Below are 22422 nucleotides of genomic sequence, written 5' to 3' on the forward strand. Positions count from 1 at the left end.
AGCCTATTTATGCAAAGAGTATTATTATTATTATTCAGGCCTCCATAGAATCAAAAGACTCATCATGGGAGGTGCTTCCTAGGAAACACAAAGTCTATCAAGACTCATCATGGGAGGTCCCTCATAGGAAACACAAAGTCTATCATACCACTCCTTAAACTCATTGACTGTTCTCGCACTCACCACTCTATCAGGCAATGCATTCCATAGTTCAACCACCCTCCATGCAAAGAAACCACTCCTCACCCTCTTACTCACAGCTTCCTTTCATAACTTCCAGGGATGGCCCCTTGTTATCACTCCTTCCTGCTGTTCAACCAAGCGAAAGAACTCCCCAGTGTCAACCCTGTAACCACCTCTCAACAGTTTAAAAGTCTCAATCATATCACCTCTCCTTCTCTTCACCAAACTCTGCAGTCCACATTCCGTCAGCCGATCCTCATAACTAACATTGTACAGTCCTGAAACCATCTTTGTTATCTGCCTTTGTACCCTTTCCACAGTTAATTTATCCCTTTCAAATCCTGGGGACAAAATCTGAGAACAATAGTCTAAGTGTGGTCTGATCAGGGTCTTATACAACGGAATGATAACTCTTTTATCTCTGCAGGTCAGCATCCTTCTCATTATTGCAGCTGTAATGATAAGGTCTAATGCTATTATTGTAAACAAGAGTATTAACTCTTTATTCTAATTAGCAGTATGCTTTTGCTTTTGTAACCTTTCTCACTTATTCTATTGTGTACTGTGTTTATCCACCTTTCATATTTACTAGTCATATGCCTATGAACACTGAAAAATTTATTTGTTAAGACTGCGCCACCAGTATTTCTATATAGGCATAAGACTCAGTAAAATGTCTGGTAGATCTCTCTCTCTCTTACTAGCATAAATTCCTTCAATAAAGTTTACATAAACAGTCGTTCTGAAGTACTTAAACTACACTTTCATTGCCTTTAGTTGTTTCCTGCTCATAGATCGGAGTTTATTTAGGAACAGTGCATTGTAAAATAAAAGATCAGGCAGCACTCTATTGACATATAATTAAAACACATTTATTTACATTAATAACAAAGTACATTAATTAAACGATAGGGAGGTTACTCTCCCTACCTATCTGTTAGACTTTTAGCATAAAGAAACAAACTTTCTCTTTTCAATACTAAATAACTATACAATATAATTGCTCAGTTACTTCTCCGCTTATTAAATCAAATTATTGAAACTAATTTACTCACAAAGAGGTTAGCTAGTCATGCAACGTTATCTCAAAAATTATATTCCAATTAATAACAAATCAGAGGACTCTCTTATAGATACTTCTTATTACTATTTCTTATCAGTCCATTTATAACGTATCTCCTAGATTACAAAAGGAATGTACAACGAAAGATGGAAATAACTTACAGAGGCTCTGTGTCGCACACTCATCCAAAGGTCCTGCACTAAAGTCCCTATGCTTTTCCATTCATCTTGGGCCTTAGGCTTCCGTCTGGAGAGTCTTGCTTCAAGGGGCATTTTGTTGGGATATTGGCGGGCTTTGGACCAGTTTTCCAGTACTCGAAAAGCTCAGGCAAGAGGTTTCAGCATACAGGCTTGAAGATCACTCTGTGGCTTTTGGCTTCAGTTGACCTCCCACAGCAAAAAAGACATCTGACCAACATTGCCTCGGGTATTTACATCGGCTGTTCTCTCGTCATTCCGATAGGCTTCTCCTCTGGCATCGCTCACCGTAACGTCCTGTCCTCTGGATCCTACTTCTGACTCTAACTGCCGACAGCCTCTGGTTCTAACTGCCCACTCCTGGTTCTCTGCCGACTCCAATAACTCTAACTGCCCCTCTGATAACTGTCCACCGCGATGTTAAGCTCATTGCCTTTTTATTTCATGTTCTCTGGGACCTTGCATGAAAGGTTTTAACCCCAAAAAAATTTTGCACGATTCCTTAATCTTCTGTTAAGACCGACCCATTCTTTCTTCTCCTCCGTGCACTCCTTTAATCCTATCTTGTCTGGCAGCGGAAACTTGTCTAAACATTGCCTATCTCTTTGACACTGACCTAGAAGTGTTTATACGCAGAGCTCGCAAACAACTTTCTCATACACTTAAATCATAAACAACTTTCTTGTGCCCTTACACATAGCTATTATTCAAAGTTCCGGTGGCAAAGCATTGCCTTTGTTTTTTACATTCTAAAAATTTTTGTTAAAGCAGTAAGTACAGTCAATTCCCATAGGGTTATTTACATTAAAATTTAGCATAAAATATATAGAGACAAACAAGGTTATTTTTGTAACAATTTCATGAGACTTGACCTCTGTAAAAATCGATGTAAAGCACTTTGGCATTTCCAAGCTACATCGTGTTTTACACAGCAATCTTCTGTGTTACCTTCACGACCTTTGCAATATGTTCACTAAATTTCAGGTTTCTATTCAATCATCAACCCCAGATCTCTTGTCTCCCTACTTCCTCCAGTATAGCTCCCCCAATGGAGCATGCAGTGTTCCATCAATGTGTCCCAGACCTCGAGACCTTACATTTTGCTGCATTAAACCGATACCCCCATTCATTTGCCTATCTGTTTTGCTTATTCAAATCTTCTTGCAGGGCTACCACATCTGCACTATTACTAATAACCCTTCCCAACTTCACTTCATTCACAAACAACTGAATATTCCCCTGCAATCCACTGACAATTTCATTGTATAAAGGTTAAACAATATAGGTCCCAGTACTGACCCTGTAGGACCACACTTGTAACCTGCTGCCTCCTTGAAACTGCCCCACCATACACAACTCTCTGGTACATATCGGACAGCCAATCCTGAATCCAGTTGACCAACTGGACATCCAAACCCATGTGCTGCAACTTAGATATCAGCTTATCCTATGACACCCTGTCAAATGACTTCACTAAATCCAAGAAAATGGTAGTATATGCCTTTCCCTCATTTACTGCTCTTGTAACTTTATTATAAAAGGCTAGCATATTACTAAAACAGGAGCACCCCTTCAAAAATCCATGTTGACTCTCACAGGCATATACTGCCCAATACTATATATGGTGCCTCACTAATTTCTCCAAGATCTTAACAACTACTGATGATATACAAACTGGCATTAGACTAACTGAATTAGACTCTTCCAGTCTGCTACCGCCCTTATGCAGTGGCACTATCTTACCTTCCTTCCATTCCCTGGGTACCTTTCCCATAGCCAGACTTTCATTGAAAAGCCAGGTCAAAGGAGCTGACAGTTCTTTAGCACATTCTCTCAAAACTCATGGTGAAATACCATCCAGTCCCACAGCTTTACTAACATCCAGAGTACTCAGTATGTGGAATGCGCTCTCCTCCTGCACCTCTAAACCTCGAACCTGCCCTATCCCTCTAGTATTAAAATTTACTCCTCCAGGATGAAATACTCCAATAAAGTGTTCATTGAACAATTCCACTATATCCTCTGCATCAGTCACTCTATTTCCATTTGTATCCCATAATGTCATTCTTCCACAATCATTTCTCCTCCTACTGGCCACATAGCTAAAAAATTCCCTAGGATTTTTTGGATCTTAGGGCCAATCTCTTCTCGTAATTCAGTTTTGCCTTCCTTACCATACTAGTCACTCTTCTGGCCTGTGTCTTATATTCTTCATGCGTCACATATCTCCTTATATCTCTTCCATTGCCACTTTTTCACATGCAGTTCCTGTTTAATATTGTTTGTCATCCACTTTACTCCAAATTGTGTCCTCTTCTTCTTCATTTATGAATACAGCTTATTATTGCTGCACAAATATTCCTTCATGATATCCCAAGCACTAATGATATCCCGGCCTTCCAATTCCTCCCTCCATGAAACTTTCCCAAGTTGACATCTAAAACTATTATAATGACCTGCTTTATAATTCCACATACGTCCCCGTCTCTTTGATATACCTGCATGTCTATTCATTTTCCAAGTCAAAACCACATGGTCACTCTCTCCAACTGGTGGGAGGGATGTCATCTCAGTTATTATCAACTCTTCTGATGCTATGACCAAATCCAAAACTCTTGAACCTCTTGTTCCCTCTGTTATATGTTGCCTAAGACATTTGTCCCTCAAGAATTCTAGAAATTCCATTCCCTTGTTGCTACATGCATCTTCCTGTCCCCAATTTGTACTGCTTAGTTAATCTCCCATAACAATCATTCTTCTTGAACTTGCCAAGCTCAACTGTCTAAACATCTCCTGGTTCTCATCCTCTGTGCTCCTTGGTTTGTAGCAACACCCCACTAAATATCCTGTCTTGCCCACCTCTACCTCACACCATATACGTTCAAAGTCATTAATGTCACTGCCTTCCAAAGCCTCCACTCTTAGAGGACATAAGTCGTCACTTATCATAAGCAGTACTCCACCACCACGATTTCCCTTCCTATCCTGCCAAAAAATGCTATACCCTGCTACTTCTATTCCTGTTATTATATTCTCTTCTGTCAACTATGTCTCAATGATCCCAATAATCTTTGGCCAGGCTGATGCTATCAGTGCCACCAATTTCTCTCCTTTATTCCGGATACTCCTGGCATTAGTATAAAGCATAAAAATGCCACTGTTTCTATACCCAGCATTATCCTCTCTAGACTCCACCAGGCTGAGCGTTACCTGATGTCATCTCCTTCTCCCAAGTACCTATTCCCACAAGAGGTCACCTTTGTTGCCATCCACCCTAGGCATCCTAGTTTCCCTGCATTGACACACCGACTTGTTCAGAACAGCAATCACTCAAGATGCCTACCTCCTTACTCATTCAAATGCAAGCAGTCTCTCGCATACAGTTCCTTTCTGTCCTCAAACTCCAAGCATCCACATATTCCAGTCCTCTATTCTGACACATTCTAGCTATTATGTTATTCAATATTTCTGCTCAGCTCGTCACTATCATACCTAGGCAACACACACACACTATCTTTCCTCTCTGCATCTTGTTTTGTACAAACTCAAGCAAGAATCTCATTTCTCTTGCTGCCCAATTTACGTTACCTCTCAAGTCATTTTTTCCTACCATCACAATCATCTCATCCACCCTTTCACCCCTCTTAATTGCCATAGTCACACTTTCTATCATTCCTCCAGGCAAACACTCCTCCTATCTTGAACACTACTGATCATTGAGTCCTCATATTACACCTCTTACCACCCTTTTCCGCAATTGCTCACATGCATCCCTCACTTTCTTTCCTCTAACACTTTCTCTCTGTGTTCCCCTACTTACCTTCGTTCCTGACATCATTCTATCCCCAGTTCCAGTGCTCTCTCGCATTCTTCTCATTCCCTCTGTCCTACTGTTTTCATTATTTCCTCTTCTATCATTCCCATATCTCTCTCTCATTCCCTTTCTTCCACTTATCCCATTCTCTCCTCTTCTATCATTCACATAACTCTCTCTCATTCTCTCTCTTCTGCTGTTCCTATTCTCTCCTCTATCATTCCCATAACTCTCTCTCACTCCTACTCTGATTTGCCTTACATTTGTCTTCCATTCACCTAATCTCATCTTTCACACTTCTCATCTCATTTCCTAGACATTTCTCCTGTTCTTTCAGCTGATCTCTCTCTCTCTCTGCAAGTCAGCCACTCTTATTTGCCATTCATCCTCCCAATTGAGACCATCTCTGAAAACTTCACAATCCTTTAACCTTTCCATACTCCCCACCTCATTATTTTATTCATATTTCTCTCACCATTCTCGCCCTCAATCATACCACTCATCTCTCTATGTGTGAGAATCTCATGCATCTGACTCAACGAGATCAGTTATGAGGTATTAACCAAAAACTGATTTGTAGGAAAAAAGCTAAAACTTAGTAATTATTTTTAGTGATTTTATTGTTTCTTGAATCCTCAGGGGCTCACTTTAGTGAGTACGGGTGTGGCAAACCCGAGGTACCTGATGCTGGACCATGCCTTACTTCATGTAATATACATCTCTTATATTATCTGTAGACTGGTCCCTCCTCTTCCTCCCTTGATTCTTCCTTTCTTCTCTTCTTGCTCCTTCCCCCGAATACTATTAGAGTATTCGAGGGGAATCTTTCCTATTTTTCTATGTCATTTCGTCTTGTGCTAACAGGACATTATCAAACACTGTAACATGATCAGGCCATCAAAAAATGTTCACACCGCATCGTCCGTCGCGCGGGTTACCAAGGGACGCGTTCGGGTTTTAGGCAGAGGGACCCGTTCTAAAAATATGTTAGTCTCCCTTAGACACCACTCCTCAGCACTCTGCTAGAGGAAACTTCATCAATGGGCCCGCTACCTGTTTGGGGAGATGTTTAGGGGCAGCGCAAAGAAATGATTCTGCAAAAGGACGGAAATGGCAACGACAACGGCACCAGACTATGGCTTTAGGCAGCTGGAACATCTTTTCTCTGACAGGGAAGGAGTTGGAACTGGTTGAGGAAGCCAAGTGCTACCGGCTAGACTTGGGCTTTCTTCAACCAAGAGGAGAGGCTCTGGAACTGTCGACCTGGATAAGGGGTGGAAGCTCTACTACTCTGGTGTGAGCCCAACAATGTCTGTTCAGGCAGGTGTAGGGATACTCACAAGCCCCCAGCTGTCAGACTGTGTTGCTGAGTGGATCCCATTGGGGGGACGGGTGTGTGTGTTAAAGCTTCAGATGAAAAATCATGATTTGGCTGTGGTGCAAGCCTATGCACCTAAACTAGAGTCAGAATACTCTGCCTTTCTAGAGGAAGTGGATGCTGCTTTTGACAGGGTGGCAGACATGGAATCAGTCCTGCTAATGGGTGACTTCAATGCACATGTTGGAACAGATGACCAGACATGGAGGGGTGTGGTTGGAAGAAACGGTGCCCCTGACCTTAACGTGAATGGGTCAAAATTATTGGACTTCTGCTGTACTAACAGCTTGTCCATAATGAATACCTTCTTCCAGCACCGAGAAGTCCATAAGTATACCTGGTACAGGGATACACTAGAACAAAGGTCTCTGATTGACTTCTTTATAGTCTCAGCAGACCTATTTACCTCAGCGTTGGATGTTCGTGTGAGAAGAGGGGCAGAATTGTCAACTGACCACCACCTTGTTGTGTGCACTCTATGGCTTCAGAAACCAGATGCTACCATCAACGCTGGTAGGCCTAAGCAGCTATACCGCGTGAAATGGGAGGCATTGGAAAATGAGGCTGTGAGGAAGAATTTTGCAGATGACATTTCCTCCAGGTTCAAAGAGATTCCCAAGCATACTGCAGATGTTGAGGAGGAATGGAAGCTGTTCAGAACAGCTGTCACTGCCTCTGCACTCTCATGGTGTGACAGAAATCGGCTTGGCGTGGCAACGGGCAGTGAGAAAAGAACACCTTGGTGGAACCAAGAAGTACGAAAAACTGTCCGGACAAAAAAGGAGTCCTACCTAACATGGCTTAGAGTCAGGTCACCTGAGATGCGTTTGTGGTATCCTGAGGCAGGAAAAGCTACTGCTAAGGCAGCAAAGCTTGGGAATCCTTTGGAGAAAGATTAGACTCATCCTATGCAAATGCAAACAAAGTATTCTGGCAGACCATCCGCCACCTTCGAGGGAGGAAATCGTGCACAGCAAGGGCAATTAAGGCCTCTGATGGCGCACTTTTAACAACCGAGAAGGATATCCTCCACAGATGAAGGGAATACTTTGAGAGCCTTCTTAACCTAGGTGGCCCAGCAGTTGTGGACATCCAAGAGGTGCAGATAAAGGCAATGACTAGTCTCACAGCAGAAGAGGTCCATTTAGCAATAAAATCGCTAAAATCGGGCAAGGCTGCTGGTGATGATGAAATTTGGCTTGAAATGCTAAAAGCCTTAAATTGAGAAGGTGTTCTCTGGTTGACTCGAGTGTGTCAGGCTGCTTGGATATCTGGGCAAGCACCAAAGCAATGGCAGACAGGCATAATAATACCAGTCTTTAAGAAGGGAGACCAGAAGGATTGCAGTAACTATCATGGCATCTCTCTGCTCAGCCTGCCTGGGAAAGTGCTTTTGTGCTTGGAAAGACGGTGCAGAAGCATAGTTGAGTCAAAGTTCCAGGAAGAACAATGTGGCTTTCATCCTGGTAGAAGCACAACTGACCAAATCTTCACTTTAAGGCAAGTCTTTGAGAAATCTTGGGAATATGCCAAGAATGTCTACACATGTTTTGTGGACTTGGAGAAGGCATATGACCGGGTTCCTCAGGATAGGCTTTGGCATGTAGTACAGGAGTATGGAGTGGATGGTCAACTATTAGCTGCCATCAAGTCCCTGTATGAATGCCCAGAGTTTTGTGTCAGGGTAAACAGCACAAAGTCTGAACCTTTCACAGTCTCCGTTGGCCTCCGCCAAGGTTGTGTTCTGTCACCCCTCCTTTTCATAATATTTATGGACTGAATTGATAGGCACAGCTGAGGCAGTGAGTGTGTCAGAATTGGAAAATGTAGCATTGGACGTCTGCTTTTTGGATGACCTAGTTCTGCTTAGCTCTTCCACAGATGACCTCCAGCGGACCCTGGTTAGGTTTGTAGCTGTTTGTGCAGACGCTGGAATGAAGATCAGTGTGGCCAAAACTGAAACATTTGTGGTCTCAAGACAACCATCCCAGTGCACTCTAAATGTAAGGATAGTCCCAATGAGACAGGTGGAGAAGTTTAAATACCCTGGGTCCATATTCACGAATGATGGAAAATGGGATGTAGAGCTAGATACTCGAAGTGGCTTAGCAAGCTCAATATTGCGGGAGCTTGGCTGTTCGGTAGTATTGAAGCGGAGTTAAGCCAGAAGGCAAAGCTGGCTGTCTTCAGTACTGTCTATGTCCCCATCCTCACCTATGGTCATGATAGTTGGGTAATGACCGAAAGAATGCAGACACGAATCCAAGTGGCTGAAATGAGGTTCCTTCGAGGGGTTGCGGGGCTGACAAAACTCGACAGAGTCAGATGCTCTGCAATTCAGGAAACCCTCAATACTCAACCGCTGCTTCTCCGTGTTGAGAGATCACAGTTACGCTGGTACGGGCACCTGGTCAGAATGCCACAAGAGAGGCTCCCTCAGCAGGCCCTCTTTACGAAGCCAGAGGGTGGGAGGCCACGTGGAAGGCCAAGGACTCACTGGATAGATTATATCCAAAACCTTGGGTAGACACATTTGGGAATCCCACCAGAACACCTACGCTTGGTGGCAGAGGATCGTGACCATTGGAAGTTCCTCTTGCAGCTGTTGCCCCCACAACCCAATTAGGAAGAGTGGGCCTTGAAGATGTACGTATGTATGTATGTATGTATTGTTTCTTGCACATCTTTCGCATATTCACTTCTTTGATCTTGAGGCACCAAGCGTTAGCAACAGTGGTCCATCACAGGTTTTTGTCAGTCAGTTTACAGTTGATACTCGTGTGCTACAAAGTTGTGCTTTGTTCGTCCTTTGTGAATTTTGCACTTTTGTGCTTTATTGAAAATTAAGCCTCGTTTTTATATTAAATCAATATATCATGTCTATATTAACATATTTTACAGGGGTTTTAAGGGTACGAGAGTGTATGGCACATCTGAACTCGTATGTGAGAAAATTATTGCATGGAACCTAAAAGGTCAGCCACCCGTGATATACATAAACTTATTACCCACTTAGGCGCTCAACCTCCTTTATTGACTGTCACTCGAGAGACTAGATTCAGCATTTTTTGCTGATTCTCGCACTGACTTGTCTCATGGGAGAAAGTCCTAATGGAATTTTTAGAATGAAAAATCTAAATTTGTCATCAAAATTATGGATTGGAAATGGGACCACTTTTTGGCATCTCTGCCATTGTTGTGACCTATTCTTCTTATTCTATTCTATTAACTTTCTTATATTTTATATCCTACTGACTGCGCCATTTATGTTGTGTCCCATCTTACGATTTTTATTCTATCTAATAATTTCCTCTTATCTATATTCTTCTATTATTTACGCATGAGATATCACCAAAATTTTTACTAATGCTTAAGTTATTTCTCCCCTTAGTACCCCTAATATTTGTATTTATACTGCGCCTTTTGGGATATTTAGTTTAAGATATATACAAAATATATACAAAATATATACAAAAATATATAAAATATATACAAAAACAAGGAGAAAGAACTCAAATATGTCTGAAAGTGTAACTATGTTGCAGTCGTGACACTTTATCTCTTTTCTTAACATTAATTTCCCGCGTGATTAGGTTCGTATTTTTCAAGTGGTGCATTGGACAGCAATTTCAGACAACTCTTTTATCATTGAACAAAGGTTTATTAAATTCCTTAACATGGTACAATTCAATTTTTGTGATTACTCAATTTAATGCTAAACTAAATACTCACAAACTAACATTAGCTTATTACAAGTAATTAGGCTATGATCCTATAATGAGTATTACGATCATGCCGCCATAACAATTCAACACATAAATTCACTTGACATGGACAAATAAGATTAATTCACACTATTTAACAATTCAAACTTAAGTAGATTAACTAAACCTTTTTCTGCACTAACACACAACTATGACATTTTAACTTTCCTATACATTAACAATAGACATGCAAAATTCTCAGGACACTTAATTGTTCACATAACATTAACAATAGCCAGCTTACTTTTAATATATTCTGTCAGATACTAAAGTCCTAGTATAAATTTTCCGTGGTCACTTCAACAGTTCCGTATTAGAATAATGATACTTATCACAGACAAATTTCAGTTAACATTAGATATATTTTACAGTACCTTTCTTTCTTGGGTTTTTTTATATGGACCTTTACCTTCTTCTGATGGAACTATCTTGATATAACCTCACCAATAATCTGCTTCTCCTACGTTCTTTTTGGAATTGAACTAGGCTTACGCAGGCTTAACTTTTCGTAACTCCGAACACTTTTTGAATCATCTATATATCAGCTGTTCAACTCGCCATGTGGACATCGATTTCTTTACTTCTTTCCCCTTCTCGTAGTTGTCACTGAAGTTGGAACACAAAGAATATGCTTTCTTTTCCTCAACTTTATGGCATTCTTCGCTTCTTATACAGGAAACACAGAATCGAAATCCCGCTCACTTTCGTTTCCGTGTTGTGGCGTGGAGATATAACCCCTATCTCGCCACTCAAGAAAACATCGTGAAATCCCTACGAAAGAACTCGTGAAGGGGTCTCCTGGAACAGAATCCAAATCAAAACCAAAAAAGCCTCTTGGGGGGGGGGGGGTTTCCAGCCCTTTTATACCTGTTCTCCTAACGGCACTTCTTCTAACTTATTTTCTCCGCCCCCTACTTGTTTTTACTTCACCGACCAATTAGGGTGGCGTTTTTCTGCCAAACGTCATTTGATCGGCGAGCCCGTAATGATGTCTCAATTCGGGAATCGGCCCTGAGCAATAGTCTGTTGTTTTCCTTTGCTAGCCTCTAACTTAATCCCCTTTCCAAAAATTTTCTAAGAACTCACTTAATAACTTAATCTCTAGCCTCTCACATACCATCTTTTATGACTAATCCTTTTCTGTCTTATTTATTTAACTTTTCTTATTTAAGTCATATCACAATATTAATATATTCTTTCTTTTGTTAGTTAGTTTAACCAAAACCTTTATATTTTATATATTTTATTGGATGCAAGAATCTTTCTTTTTCTTTTAATTAATTCAACTATTATCTTTTATGCAGGGTTTTTAATTTATTTTATTTATTCTTCATGTTACACCATGATAGCTGAGAATTCTACATTCTTAAGATATCAGGTGTAACACATGCATAAAGAAAGACAGCACGAAGAGTCAATTATCTGGATCCATGACATGAAAGAGTTATAACAGTTTCTTTTCTTAATCAAAAATCCACTTTTCCACAGAACACCAAAAAAAATGCTAGTTACCTAGTGTCTCCTTAGATAAATACTGCAAACCTATGTAGATAAGCAATGAACAGCCACCTTCCACCATCATCCATGCAGGAAAAAAAAGCATGATAAAAATGCTATACTATAGTACAGGGGTGGCCAGAGTTTTTGCAGCAAGAGCCCTAGTTACCTACCAGAAATTGTTAAGACCCACAAATTTACTTTTTGGAACATTTTTAAAGACAACATGAAAAGCTTCCTTAATATCAACGCCACGAGTCCTATCTTTTAATACTATTAAATCTAATAATTCTTCTCTCATCACTCCATCCTCAAGAACGAAATGAATAAAAATTGCTAATTGTGGTTGGTCTGTAATGACAGTTGATTCTTTTGTATCTTTTTAAATTTTCTGACGAGGTGATATAAATATAACTACATTGCCAAACAGCAATGTAGTTAATTGAAAAATGAAATTAAAAACAATAGAAAATTAAGAAAAATTATAATATTTTTTATTTGTTAGTTGAACCCTAATAAAACTTAAGAAGAGCCACAGTTTGGCCACTGTGGCTATAGTACACAAAAAAGTTTTTAAACTCGATACTCCTTAATAAGTCAAAGCATTGCATTTGAAGGATCAGAGTTTCGATTCCATTTTTTGGTTGGATTCCTGCCATATTACTGGTGGACTTAAAGATCATTATATACAAGTTTCAAGCCTGTTATGATAGTATAGTCATTATTGCAATGGTTAAAGGAATGTTGTCCACCCAGAAAATGTCTAGTTCAGTATAAGATTTTTATGCAAATATGGGAAGTCTTGCATGAGACAAACTGGAAGATTAGTAAATATATCCCTCAAGCAAAATCATTAATGATATTTTATATAATCTGGATGACAGAACAGGCCTTGCATTGTAAAATCTCTCGTGAAAAATTAAATTAATTAAATTTTTCGAGTTCGATTTTACAGAGGTTTCCATTCATATATTTTGTATGAATTTATGTAATAATATGTAGTAATTGTATGAATGTTAAATTTTACTGTAAAAGTGCACAAAAATAAGCTTTATTAAGTTGTATGTAAAACGAAGGAAAGAGTATTAGCAGAGATTATAATGATGACTGTGCATAAACAAACATTTTCAAGATCATGCGAACATAAAAATATGCACCCATAATATAGTGTCTCACATATCGGCTGGCTCAATGTGAGACAATATAGTATCTCACATATCTGCTGGCTCAATGTGAGACAATATAGTGTCTCACATTGAGCCAGCCGATGTGACATCACTGTACCGGCAGGTGATCCTGGCAACAATTACGTGGTTACGAGAAAAGATATTTAAACGGGCTCTAAAAAATATAGAGTATAGAGAACAGAGGATTTTGAAGACTCTCATTGGTCACTCTATCGCTCTCCTTCCTGAGTTTTGGAGGCTTCTGGTGCCGGTCCCTTTCGATGGATGGAGTTCTGGTGGTGAAGTTGAGGCTGTATTTTGATGAAACTCCAGCCAGATTGCAACAACGTGCTCAGAGTATACGGCTATCCATGGGCATAGCGGAAGATATCGACAGTTCATTTTCTGTTTCCGATGGAAAAATCTGCCTAAATTTCCTGGCAGCTGCAAGAGTGAAAAACTGTCATATCATCCAGTCAACAGTCGTATTCTAAGAAAGAGTTGTAAGGTTAAGCAAACTTAGCCGAAGAATTGTTCATGTTACTTGGACTCTATCTGTATAGACTTCTGTAAGCAAGCATAAATTTTGTTAATGTTTTAAAAGCTTACTGTTGTAATTTATGTATGTAATGAAAGTGCTTACAGGAAATTGTTAATAACTAGTTAAGTAAACAGTTATGGTCATGAAAGGAAACAAATGTAAATTTTGTATATAGAATGAATGAAGATTAGCTAAGTTAGCACATAAGGAGTAACTGTATATTAAATTTAGATGAGTTAACAATATAAAGGGTTAAACAAGTGCTATATAAGAGAAAGTTAATTGTATGTTGCACTTAATGTGTATAAGAGTAGGTTGGAAAAGAGATTTTCTCCCTCTTACATTGTGATTTATAGTTTCATACTAAGATTAAAATAAAATGTTTTGTTTGTATAACTATCTTGCCTGATCTATTCCCAATGCACTGTCTCCCAAAAAATTAGTGAACCTGCGAACTTGTTTGATTAAAAATCGCCATGACTAGCTATAAGAGATCTTGTGTGTTAAATTTGATCTTACCTATTTTCTAAGCTTTAATTCTCAAGCTATATATATATGTATATACAAATTAGAATGATGCAGTTGTTAAACAAATAATTTTTTTTTAATTGCATAGTTTGAGAGTTGGTAACCTGTTTATCATGGATAGACTAATAAAAAAGGTCATTCACTAGCAGCAGGAACATAAAATTATAAGGGATTAATAGAGAAGTCTATCTTAAGCAGAGTATAGTTATGACTGAGTAAATTAGAAGTAAGTTAGGCCTAAGGTGCATGTATAAAGGAATAACAAAGGTGCGGTTGATAGAAATACAAAGTTGATATTAGACGTAGAATATTACAATGGCGCAGCCAACATCAATTAACAATTAAATTATGAACCAGTATTATAATTTAACAATGGCACAGCTGAAAATATTAATATCCACATAATTAAAGTCGAATAAAGTGGATTTGAGATAGTTTTGGCAAGAGATCAGGTAGTTAGAATTTAGAATTTTTGTAAGCAGTGAATATTGAGAATACCGATTGTGACCTTACTAGTACGAACATGATGTGTCAAGGAGTTCTTTAGGACTGTAAATCCTCACCTTGTTATTCCATCATTCTCTGGAGATGATAATGAAGATATACATTCATATTTTGGGTTCATTGAAGAGTTGAGAAAAATAGGGAGACTTCCAGTTATTGATTCTCTTCAGAAATAAACTGGTTGACAGGGCCAAGAATTTTTTGAATTCTTCCCCTGTACCAAGGAACACCTTGGAATATACAAAGTTTAAGGATACTCTGATATCCCAATATTCCAAAGCCAGAAGTGTGGGTCCAAATCTTTGGAGACTATTAAAGTGTGTACAAGGGGATAATGAAAGCATATCAGATTACTGTAATAAATTACTGAATTTAGCCAGTGATTTAAGGTATCGGGAGATGAAATGCCCCATTTGGGTATTTCAGCTGTTTAGGTCAGGAGTAAGAAGTGAGCTAAGAGAGATGGCATATAAGAAAAAGGCCAGGAATTTAGAGGAATGTTGCCAATTAGTTGAGAAAAAAGAAGAGAGGCCGGGAGAAATTTATCCCTCTTCTGCTCTTGAACAAGTGAGCCTCTTGGAACGAGTCAGTTCCCCCAAAGATAACCTAAGAATTAGGGAGGAATCTATAAACCCTAAAAGCAAACATGCAAAGAATGAAGGGGCAGGCATCAAATATAAAGGGGATTTGAATCGCATTGATTTTAAAGATGCAAATGAGAAACCTTTTAAGATCGGAAGGAATTATCAGTTCAGACAATTGAAGGGTCTCATTAAACTGGAGGTAGAGCTACATCAAAGACAATTGCTGCAGAGACTGAATTGAATGTCTGAATGATTAGGGGACATAAGATAGAATCATGATAAATTGGTGCGAGATAAAAAAGACAGAACAAAAGGAAAGAAAAATAAAGGGAGAATTTTGGAAATAGCTCGAAAAAGAAATGTCAGTTTGTAAATCAGATTGCATATCCTGAGCTTTCGAGAATTCATGATAATGCAGAAGACCCTGAGTCATATAATCTGCAAAGTGTTGCAGCGGTGACCAGAAAGGGTAAGAATCCTTTGACAATCGTGCAAGGCCTGATCGAGAATGCTCCCTAGTGAGGTTCTGTTGGATACAGGAGATCACATTTCAGTTATTTCTTGGTCACTGTTTTCTAAGATTGGACCCGAATGATATCATTAGGTTGACAAGTTCGATCACAATGGGAATAGCAAAATCCGAGTTCTCCACCACAACAAAGATAAATGTGATACTCACTATCCCCTGCTTTCCTTAGTGTCTCACATGAATGAACTCATTGTCCTCCATGAAATCTCGACACAAGCGATCAGGTTATCGTAAGTCTCGATTTTTTGGAGAGATATCAATTCATATGCAATTTTGCCGAGGGCATGATCTCACTTTGGGGGATAGAATGCCATCCTAGTCTTAAATCTGAGCATAAGGGGTCTCAGGAGAGAAGTGGGGATAAGTGAGAATCTAGAGATTGAAATAATGAGGTCAAATAAAGGAGATGGTAATTGGAGGGACACCATACTAGACAGTGCCACTAGCCTGGCCGCTTCAGAAGATGAAAGGAAAGAAATAGAGCAATTTTTTTGTACAGTCTTCCAACACTTCCCAAGGATCTTCACAGAAGAAATTACATCCTTATCCTGCACTGACATAATTGAGCATGCTGTTCAAATCACCACGACAACTCCTGTTCATGTGAAACAATATCAGATTCCAATGAAACACATGGAACAACTGCAGAAACTATTGCAGGACTATGAGAAGGCAGGGATCATTGAAAGGTTAAACTCTCAATGAAACAGCCCATTTATATTAGTGGAAAAGCCCAATGGGTGTTTGAGATTCGTATTGGATCTCAGGGAAGTGAACAAGGTTACAAAACCAATTGACTTCCCACTATGCAAAATAGAAGAAATGTTGCTAGGCCTAGAGGGTGCTAAATATTTTTCAAAACTAGATCTAAACTCAGGTTATTATCAAATCCTCCTAAGGAAGGAGGACAGGAAGTACTTTTCCTTTATATGACCAGATGGCAGAAATACCAACTTTATAGACTTCCTCAAGGTGCAAGAAATTCTGCAATGTCCTTCCATTCACTAATGAACACAGTTCTTTCTGACATACTAGGGAAGGGGGGTTATCTGTTTTCAGGATGATCTGCTAATATATTCAAAGGATATTAGAACACACAAAGAAATTCTGATATGTGTCCTGACAAGATTAAACAGAGCAAAGCTATCATTAAAATGCTCAAAGTGTCAGTTTTTCCTGAGAGAAGTAAAGTATTTCGGTCATAGGATCAGTGAGGCTGAGATAGTCCCCATTCAGACAAATGTGAGTGCCATTCTTGAGACCAGAATCCCAAGGACTGTGAGGCAAGTTTGCCAATACATCGGGATGATAAACTTCTATAGGAAGTTCAATCCAAATTGTTCAAAAGGTTGAGATGGAACCAATAGTTAAGCTAACAAAAAAGGGAATAAAATTTAGATTGGGGGGGGGGGATGAGCAACAAGGTGCTTATGATTCTTTGAACTTTTTCTTGACCAAGATTCCTGCACTCAGACCAAGAAGACCCTGCAGAAGAAGACAATAATACTATCCACATCAATAAAATTGAAGAAATAGAGAGAATTGAAAATAAACTTCCTTACCTTCAAAACGGGCAGAAGTCCCTTATTGTTGAGACTCAGAAAAGGGACCCTGTCTATGTTTATGACAAAGTAAAGAGAGGCGAACAACTTTCTGAAGAATTTTTATTCCTCACAACTCCACACATCGATGAAGACGGACTACTCTTATCCAGGCAGGAAGTTGTAGGAAAATGAGAGAAAAAATCCTGGTCTCAACAGTCATGATACCATGGGTACTTTATACGTTCCATGACTCAGACCTGGCCAGACATCAGGGGTTTGATAAGACTTGGCACCGAATAAATGGCAGGTATCTTTGGAAGGGAATGAGAGGCGATGTCATCACATATATATCCTCCTGTCACTTGTCAGAAATATCCACCTTTGGGCGAAAGACACTGTTACAACCTTTCCCTGTCCCAGTCTGGCCCTTTCAAGCAGTGGCAATTGGTATAATCGGGCCCCTACCTACTACTTTGAAAGGAAACAGGTATATACTTGTAGTTATTGACATGTTTTTGAGATTTTCTGAGGCAACAGCCATGAAAGATCAGATGGCAAAATCCATAGCAACCAAATTCTTTAAGTTAATAATATTCAGATATGGGATGCCCCACACACTTTTGTGCAAACTTTATGGCTGAGCTTATGTTGCAGCTGTGTAAATTACTCAAAATAAAAAAATTATTCACCACCCCTATCATCCCCTGGGAAATGGGATGTGTGAGAGATTAAACAAGACACTAAAGCATACACTTGCCAAATTAGCTGATAGCAGGGTGTCAAACTGGACACTTATCTACCTGACACCTTATTCGCGTGCAGAATGACGATTCACTCTGCAATCAGAGAGGCACCTGCCTTAGTCTTATATGGGTTTGAGCCAAATTTCCTCACTGAATTGGGGGCACACCCATGTCAATTCTGAATTCTCAGACATTGATGAATATTTAAATGTCTTGATTGAGAGGAACAAATTGCCCCACAGGATTATTGCATAATTCAGTAGGAGCAGCTTCAAAGGATGAGAGAATTCGTAAATAAACTTTATTTACGAAAAAATTCGTAAATAAAGAATTCGTAAAGGAAATACAAGGACCTAAGACCAGGGAACTTAGTTCTTCTTGAACAAAAAGCTAATAAAAAAAAAAAGTGGGGGGAGAGAAGTTAGGAAGGAGTGCATCATGTCTATATGAGATTCTTGAGAAACTTTTCCCAGTAAACTTTAAATTTCAGGATAAGAAGGATCCAGAACCCCCCCCCCCCCCTCCAGACAGATATAGGACTAAAGGACATTGAAAGAAAGGAGATCCCCTATTTGGAGGTGCTGAATGCTCTAGGAATAAAAATGTGAGAGGATCAAAACAAACTAGTAGTAAGGTAAAAAACGCCATCTATAGGAGGAAGAAATTTGAATACAGATGCACCGACAAAATGGATGATGGTAAGAATCTCACCTTAGCGGATGTAACTGCAAACAACTATCGCAGATTCATAAATCATGACATAGATGACATCAGAACTAAGGAATCCAATGATATCCCAAGAAAGACAATAGGTTAGTTAATACCGAGAGAGAGAAGGATACATTCAAATGAGATATAATGTGAGGTCAAGAGAAAGAAAATAAGGGAATTCATGATCCTCTCCAGAGAGTGCAGGAAAGGGGAAAAAATGGTTCTTGTTTTCTAGGAAAAAGGGGCCTTTGTAAAATCTCTTGCAAAAAATTAAATTAATTTAATTTTTCACTAGAGATTTTACAGCATCACATGGTAGCAGAATTGCTACCATGTGATGCTGTAAAATTGAGATAAACTAAAATAATGCTACATCTCATTCAGAGAAAATTATTAGAAGCAAACATTTCAGCTGACAGAGATTATTCTGTTACATAGTAACTCTAACCACATAAGGGCAGATTGAAAAAATGACAGATTGTGTGATAGATGCCACTTGATACATGACAAAGATGCAGTGATAATGTAATAACATGTTAGAAACTACAGATATGTTGATCTTGTATAAATGTTTGTTAATTCTTTTTATGTTCTTGTTTATTAGTCCTGAAGATGCTGGAAAATAAATAAAACAGCAAAACATGCATAAATCTACTCAGTCCTGTTGTTCACATTTAGATTTGAATCATTTTATCCATATATTGCTCACTGATTCATATGTTATCTGGTTAAGTATCTGAAAAATTATGGATGATTACCATAGTTATTTGCAAAAATGGTAAATTTTTGCCACAATTTGTGGATCTCTTCTCTATCATTAATAACCAAAACTAAAGTGAATTTTTTAAAAAGAAAGAAAAAAGAAACAGGCATAGATTTGAATGGCTACAGTTATTTTTAATCTTAGTATCATCAGTTCTCACTGTAACAGATCTCATTGGACCACAGGAATTTATTCATTATAGCAATTCATCCACTATAGTGGTAAGTTCATGAAATATGTATATTTTAAGTATATATATATATATATATTTAATTTTGAACTACCCTGTATTTGTAATTTAATGGTTTCTTAATAAGCTGTAGTGCCCTTTAAAAATTCTTTTTTGTAGTTTTCAAGGCAGAAATTGTTTGCTTGTTTGATATAAAATAATGGATATATATATATATATATTTTTTTTCTTCCTTTTAATAATTTTTTTAGGTATTTCAGCTGAATGCCAGAGAGAAAGATCACAACATTTAAATAGAGAATTAGCAATGAAGACACTACGAGCAAGAATTTATAATCAGCTGTTGGATAAACAAATTAACAAAAGGAATTCAAATCGAAAAGATCAGGTAAAGCAAGCATTATGGTTTTTAAAGTGTTTATAAATTAGTTATCCAGGTTGACTGAACAAATAGCATATCTGCTTTTCAACCAAGGTGGGGAATTTAAATCCACATGAATGGATGGATGGATGCTTATGAATGTCTTTAAGTGGGAGATGAATTTAGTCACTCAATGTGAGAACAGTACTCTGTTTATTGGAAGTCTGAAGTGGCATGAAAAAGTTTCATATTTGGTCTCTAGAGCAAGGTTTCTGAAGTAGTTTACCCTTATGCTAAACTGTGGTATTAATGTATGTTACATTTACAATTTTTCATGGTTAGAATTCATGTAAGGGGGGAGGGGGGTTAATTCCACAATTTCTCTTGATTCCAGTCTCATATAATAAATGATAAAATATTGTAAAATATTGAAATCCTATAGTTGAGGAATGTATCATTGAGCAAAATACCGGTTTTCTATTTTTCTCTTTATCATGCATTGTGACTGGTCTTTTGGATTACAGTAAATGCTGTGGAAAGTCCAGCATTTCTCCTTATTAAGGGTTCACCAATGTACCTATAAACTTGTTCCACAGTCTATAACTTATATATATGGATTTCCTGTAGTCATTCTTGAAAACTTCTTGAAGTATTACTATGGGATTTTCCAGTCCATAGTACTAATGTGGCAAGGCGGCACTGTCATGATTTGTTGAGAAATTGAGGAAATTTTTTTTGTATATGCAGTAATAAGAAGTCAATCATAATTAGATTCTGTATTTTCATCTCATCCCATATCACACATACCATACACATCATCAGCTTACTTATGAAAGCATAAAAACAAGGATTCATGAAGAAAAAAATTAAAAGCTGTCAACATCTTCAGATCCACCTCACATGGTCTCAGTTACATCCATCTGAAATCTTTTTAACCACACCTTTCTTCCAAACAGAAGCTTAATTATCATTTCCTTAATTTCTAATCAAGTTACTTTTTTGGTTACGCAATCTTTCACTCTTTTATTCTCGGTGATGTATTTATATATACATTGACCCTAATATCCCTATATATTGATTATCCTACGTAGAATTTCCTCTTTTTGAGATTATCCTCTTCTCTTCTCCCTCCATGGTTCAATCAAAAAAATAATGTGTACAGATACAAGAAATATTTTATTGTCCACTTTCATTGAAGTTCAATTATCTAGTTTCAGATGATGATGCTGCTAAGTTTCTTTCTTTCCAAAAACTTTCCTCTTCTGCAAACTTGTCTTGTGGTCTGCCTGAATGTTTGCCATAAATAGTCCTACTAAGCAACCTCGTTGTATAAATTTATTATTTAGTTCATCCACTCTTAATTTAATCAAATATTTTGAACTCTGATTTTTTCCCCATTTAAATCATTATTTTTTTATTTTTTTATTTTTGTGTCTACATTTCTTACTAATTAAGTCATTTTTGGAGATTTCATAATACACTCTTGATCTTTACCTCACCCATATCATTAGATGCCATATGGTCAATCCACTCCTTAGTGATGTGTCACACCAGTACCTGCCAGATGGTCCTGTTTTATGCTTTTCTTGAGGCTTCACCCCACTGAAGATCACTCACTACAGACACACCATCCCTCCATCTCATGGAGGATCTTCCATGTTCTCTTTTTCTAGGAACTTTACCTTTTATTACCAATTTAAGAATTTCTCCTTATATTCTTGCAATTTCTCCAAAGTATTTCAGCTGTTTTCTGTCAATACCATTAAGGAGTCTTTAAGTCCTACTGATTCTTTCTAGCACCCATCCATTTGTTCTCCTTTCAGTATATGAGATCTCTGTCTGAAGTCTTGTCTTCTGTAATACCACATCTCAAAAATCCTTTTCCTATTAGACTTCTTTAGGTTCCATGACTTCCTTTAATTTTAATGGTATTATAACATCAAATTAATAAAAGGATGTTTATTAACTGACTTATATTTCACTGGATTTCAAACCATCATCTTCAGATGCAAAACATCATATTAAGTTTACATGCGACAGTGAGTGAAACAATTCAAATTGTAATGGACAAAAGATCTTAAGTCCTAACTTAATGCCCTCTAATGTACAATAAAAGAAGAATTACTTGAGTAGGAGTTGATCTTAAAATTAGAGTCTCCCAAATTTTTGTCAGATTAATGCAGCCCTATGTGTCAAGATTTGAAGAATGTTTCATAGGTACTGATGACTAAAAATATAGTCCTTCTGACCTATAATGACTTCTTTAAAGCACATAAGTTTTCTTCCATTCAATTCTGTGTGAAGGGGTGTTCAAAGCGTATTCTGCCAGTCTTGACTTGCCATAACAATGCTAACAAATGTA

General features: G+C 38.1%; 1 protein-coding gene across 3 annotated transcripts in view; it reads left to right on the top strand.

The window, feature by feature from the left end:
- The window catches only part of mRF1 (mitochondrial translation release factor 1), a 159453-nt gene that overhangs the window by 115240 nt on the left and 21791 nt on the right, over window positions 1-22422 (top strand). For all 3 annotated transcript variants that reach the window (XM_090416175.1, XM_090416176.1, XM_090416177.1), the window contains exon 6: window positions 19951-20087. In XM_090416175.1, coding sequence (XP_090272301.1) covers window positions 19951-20087 — 137 coding nt within the window. The remainder of the gene's footprint in view (window positions 1-19950; window positions 20088-22422) is intronic.

Source organism: Typopeltis vanoorti, chromosome 3 (assembly GCF_054136105.1).
Source record: "Typopeltis vanoorti isolate ZY-2024b chromosome 3, IOZ_Tvanoo_1.0, whole genome shotgun sequence".
NCBI classification, from domain to species: Eukaryota; Metazoa; Arthropoda; class Arachnida; order Uropygi; family Thelyphonidae; genus Typopeltis; species Typopeltis vanoorti.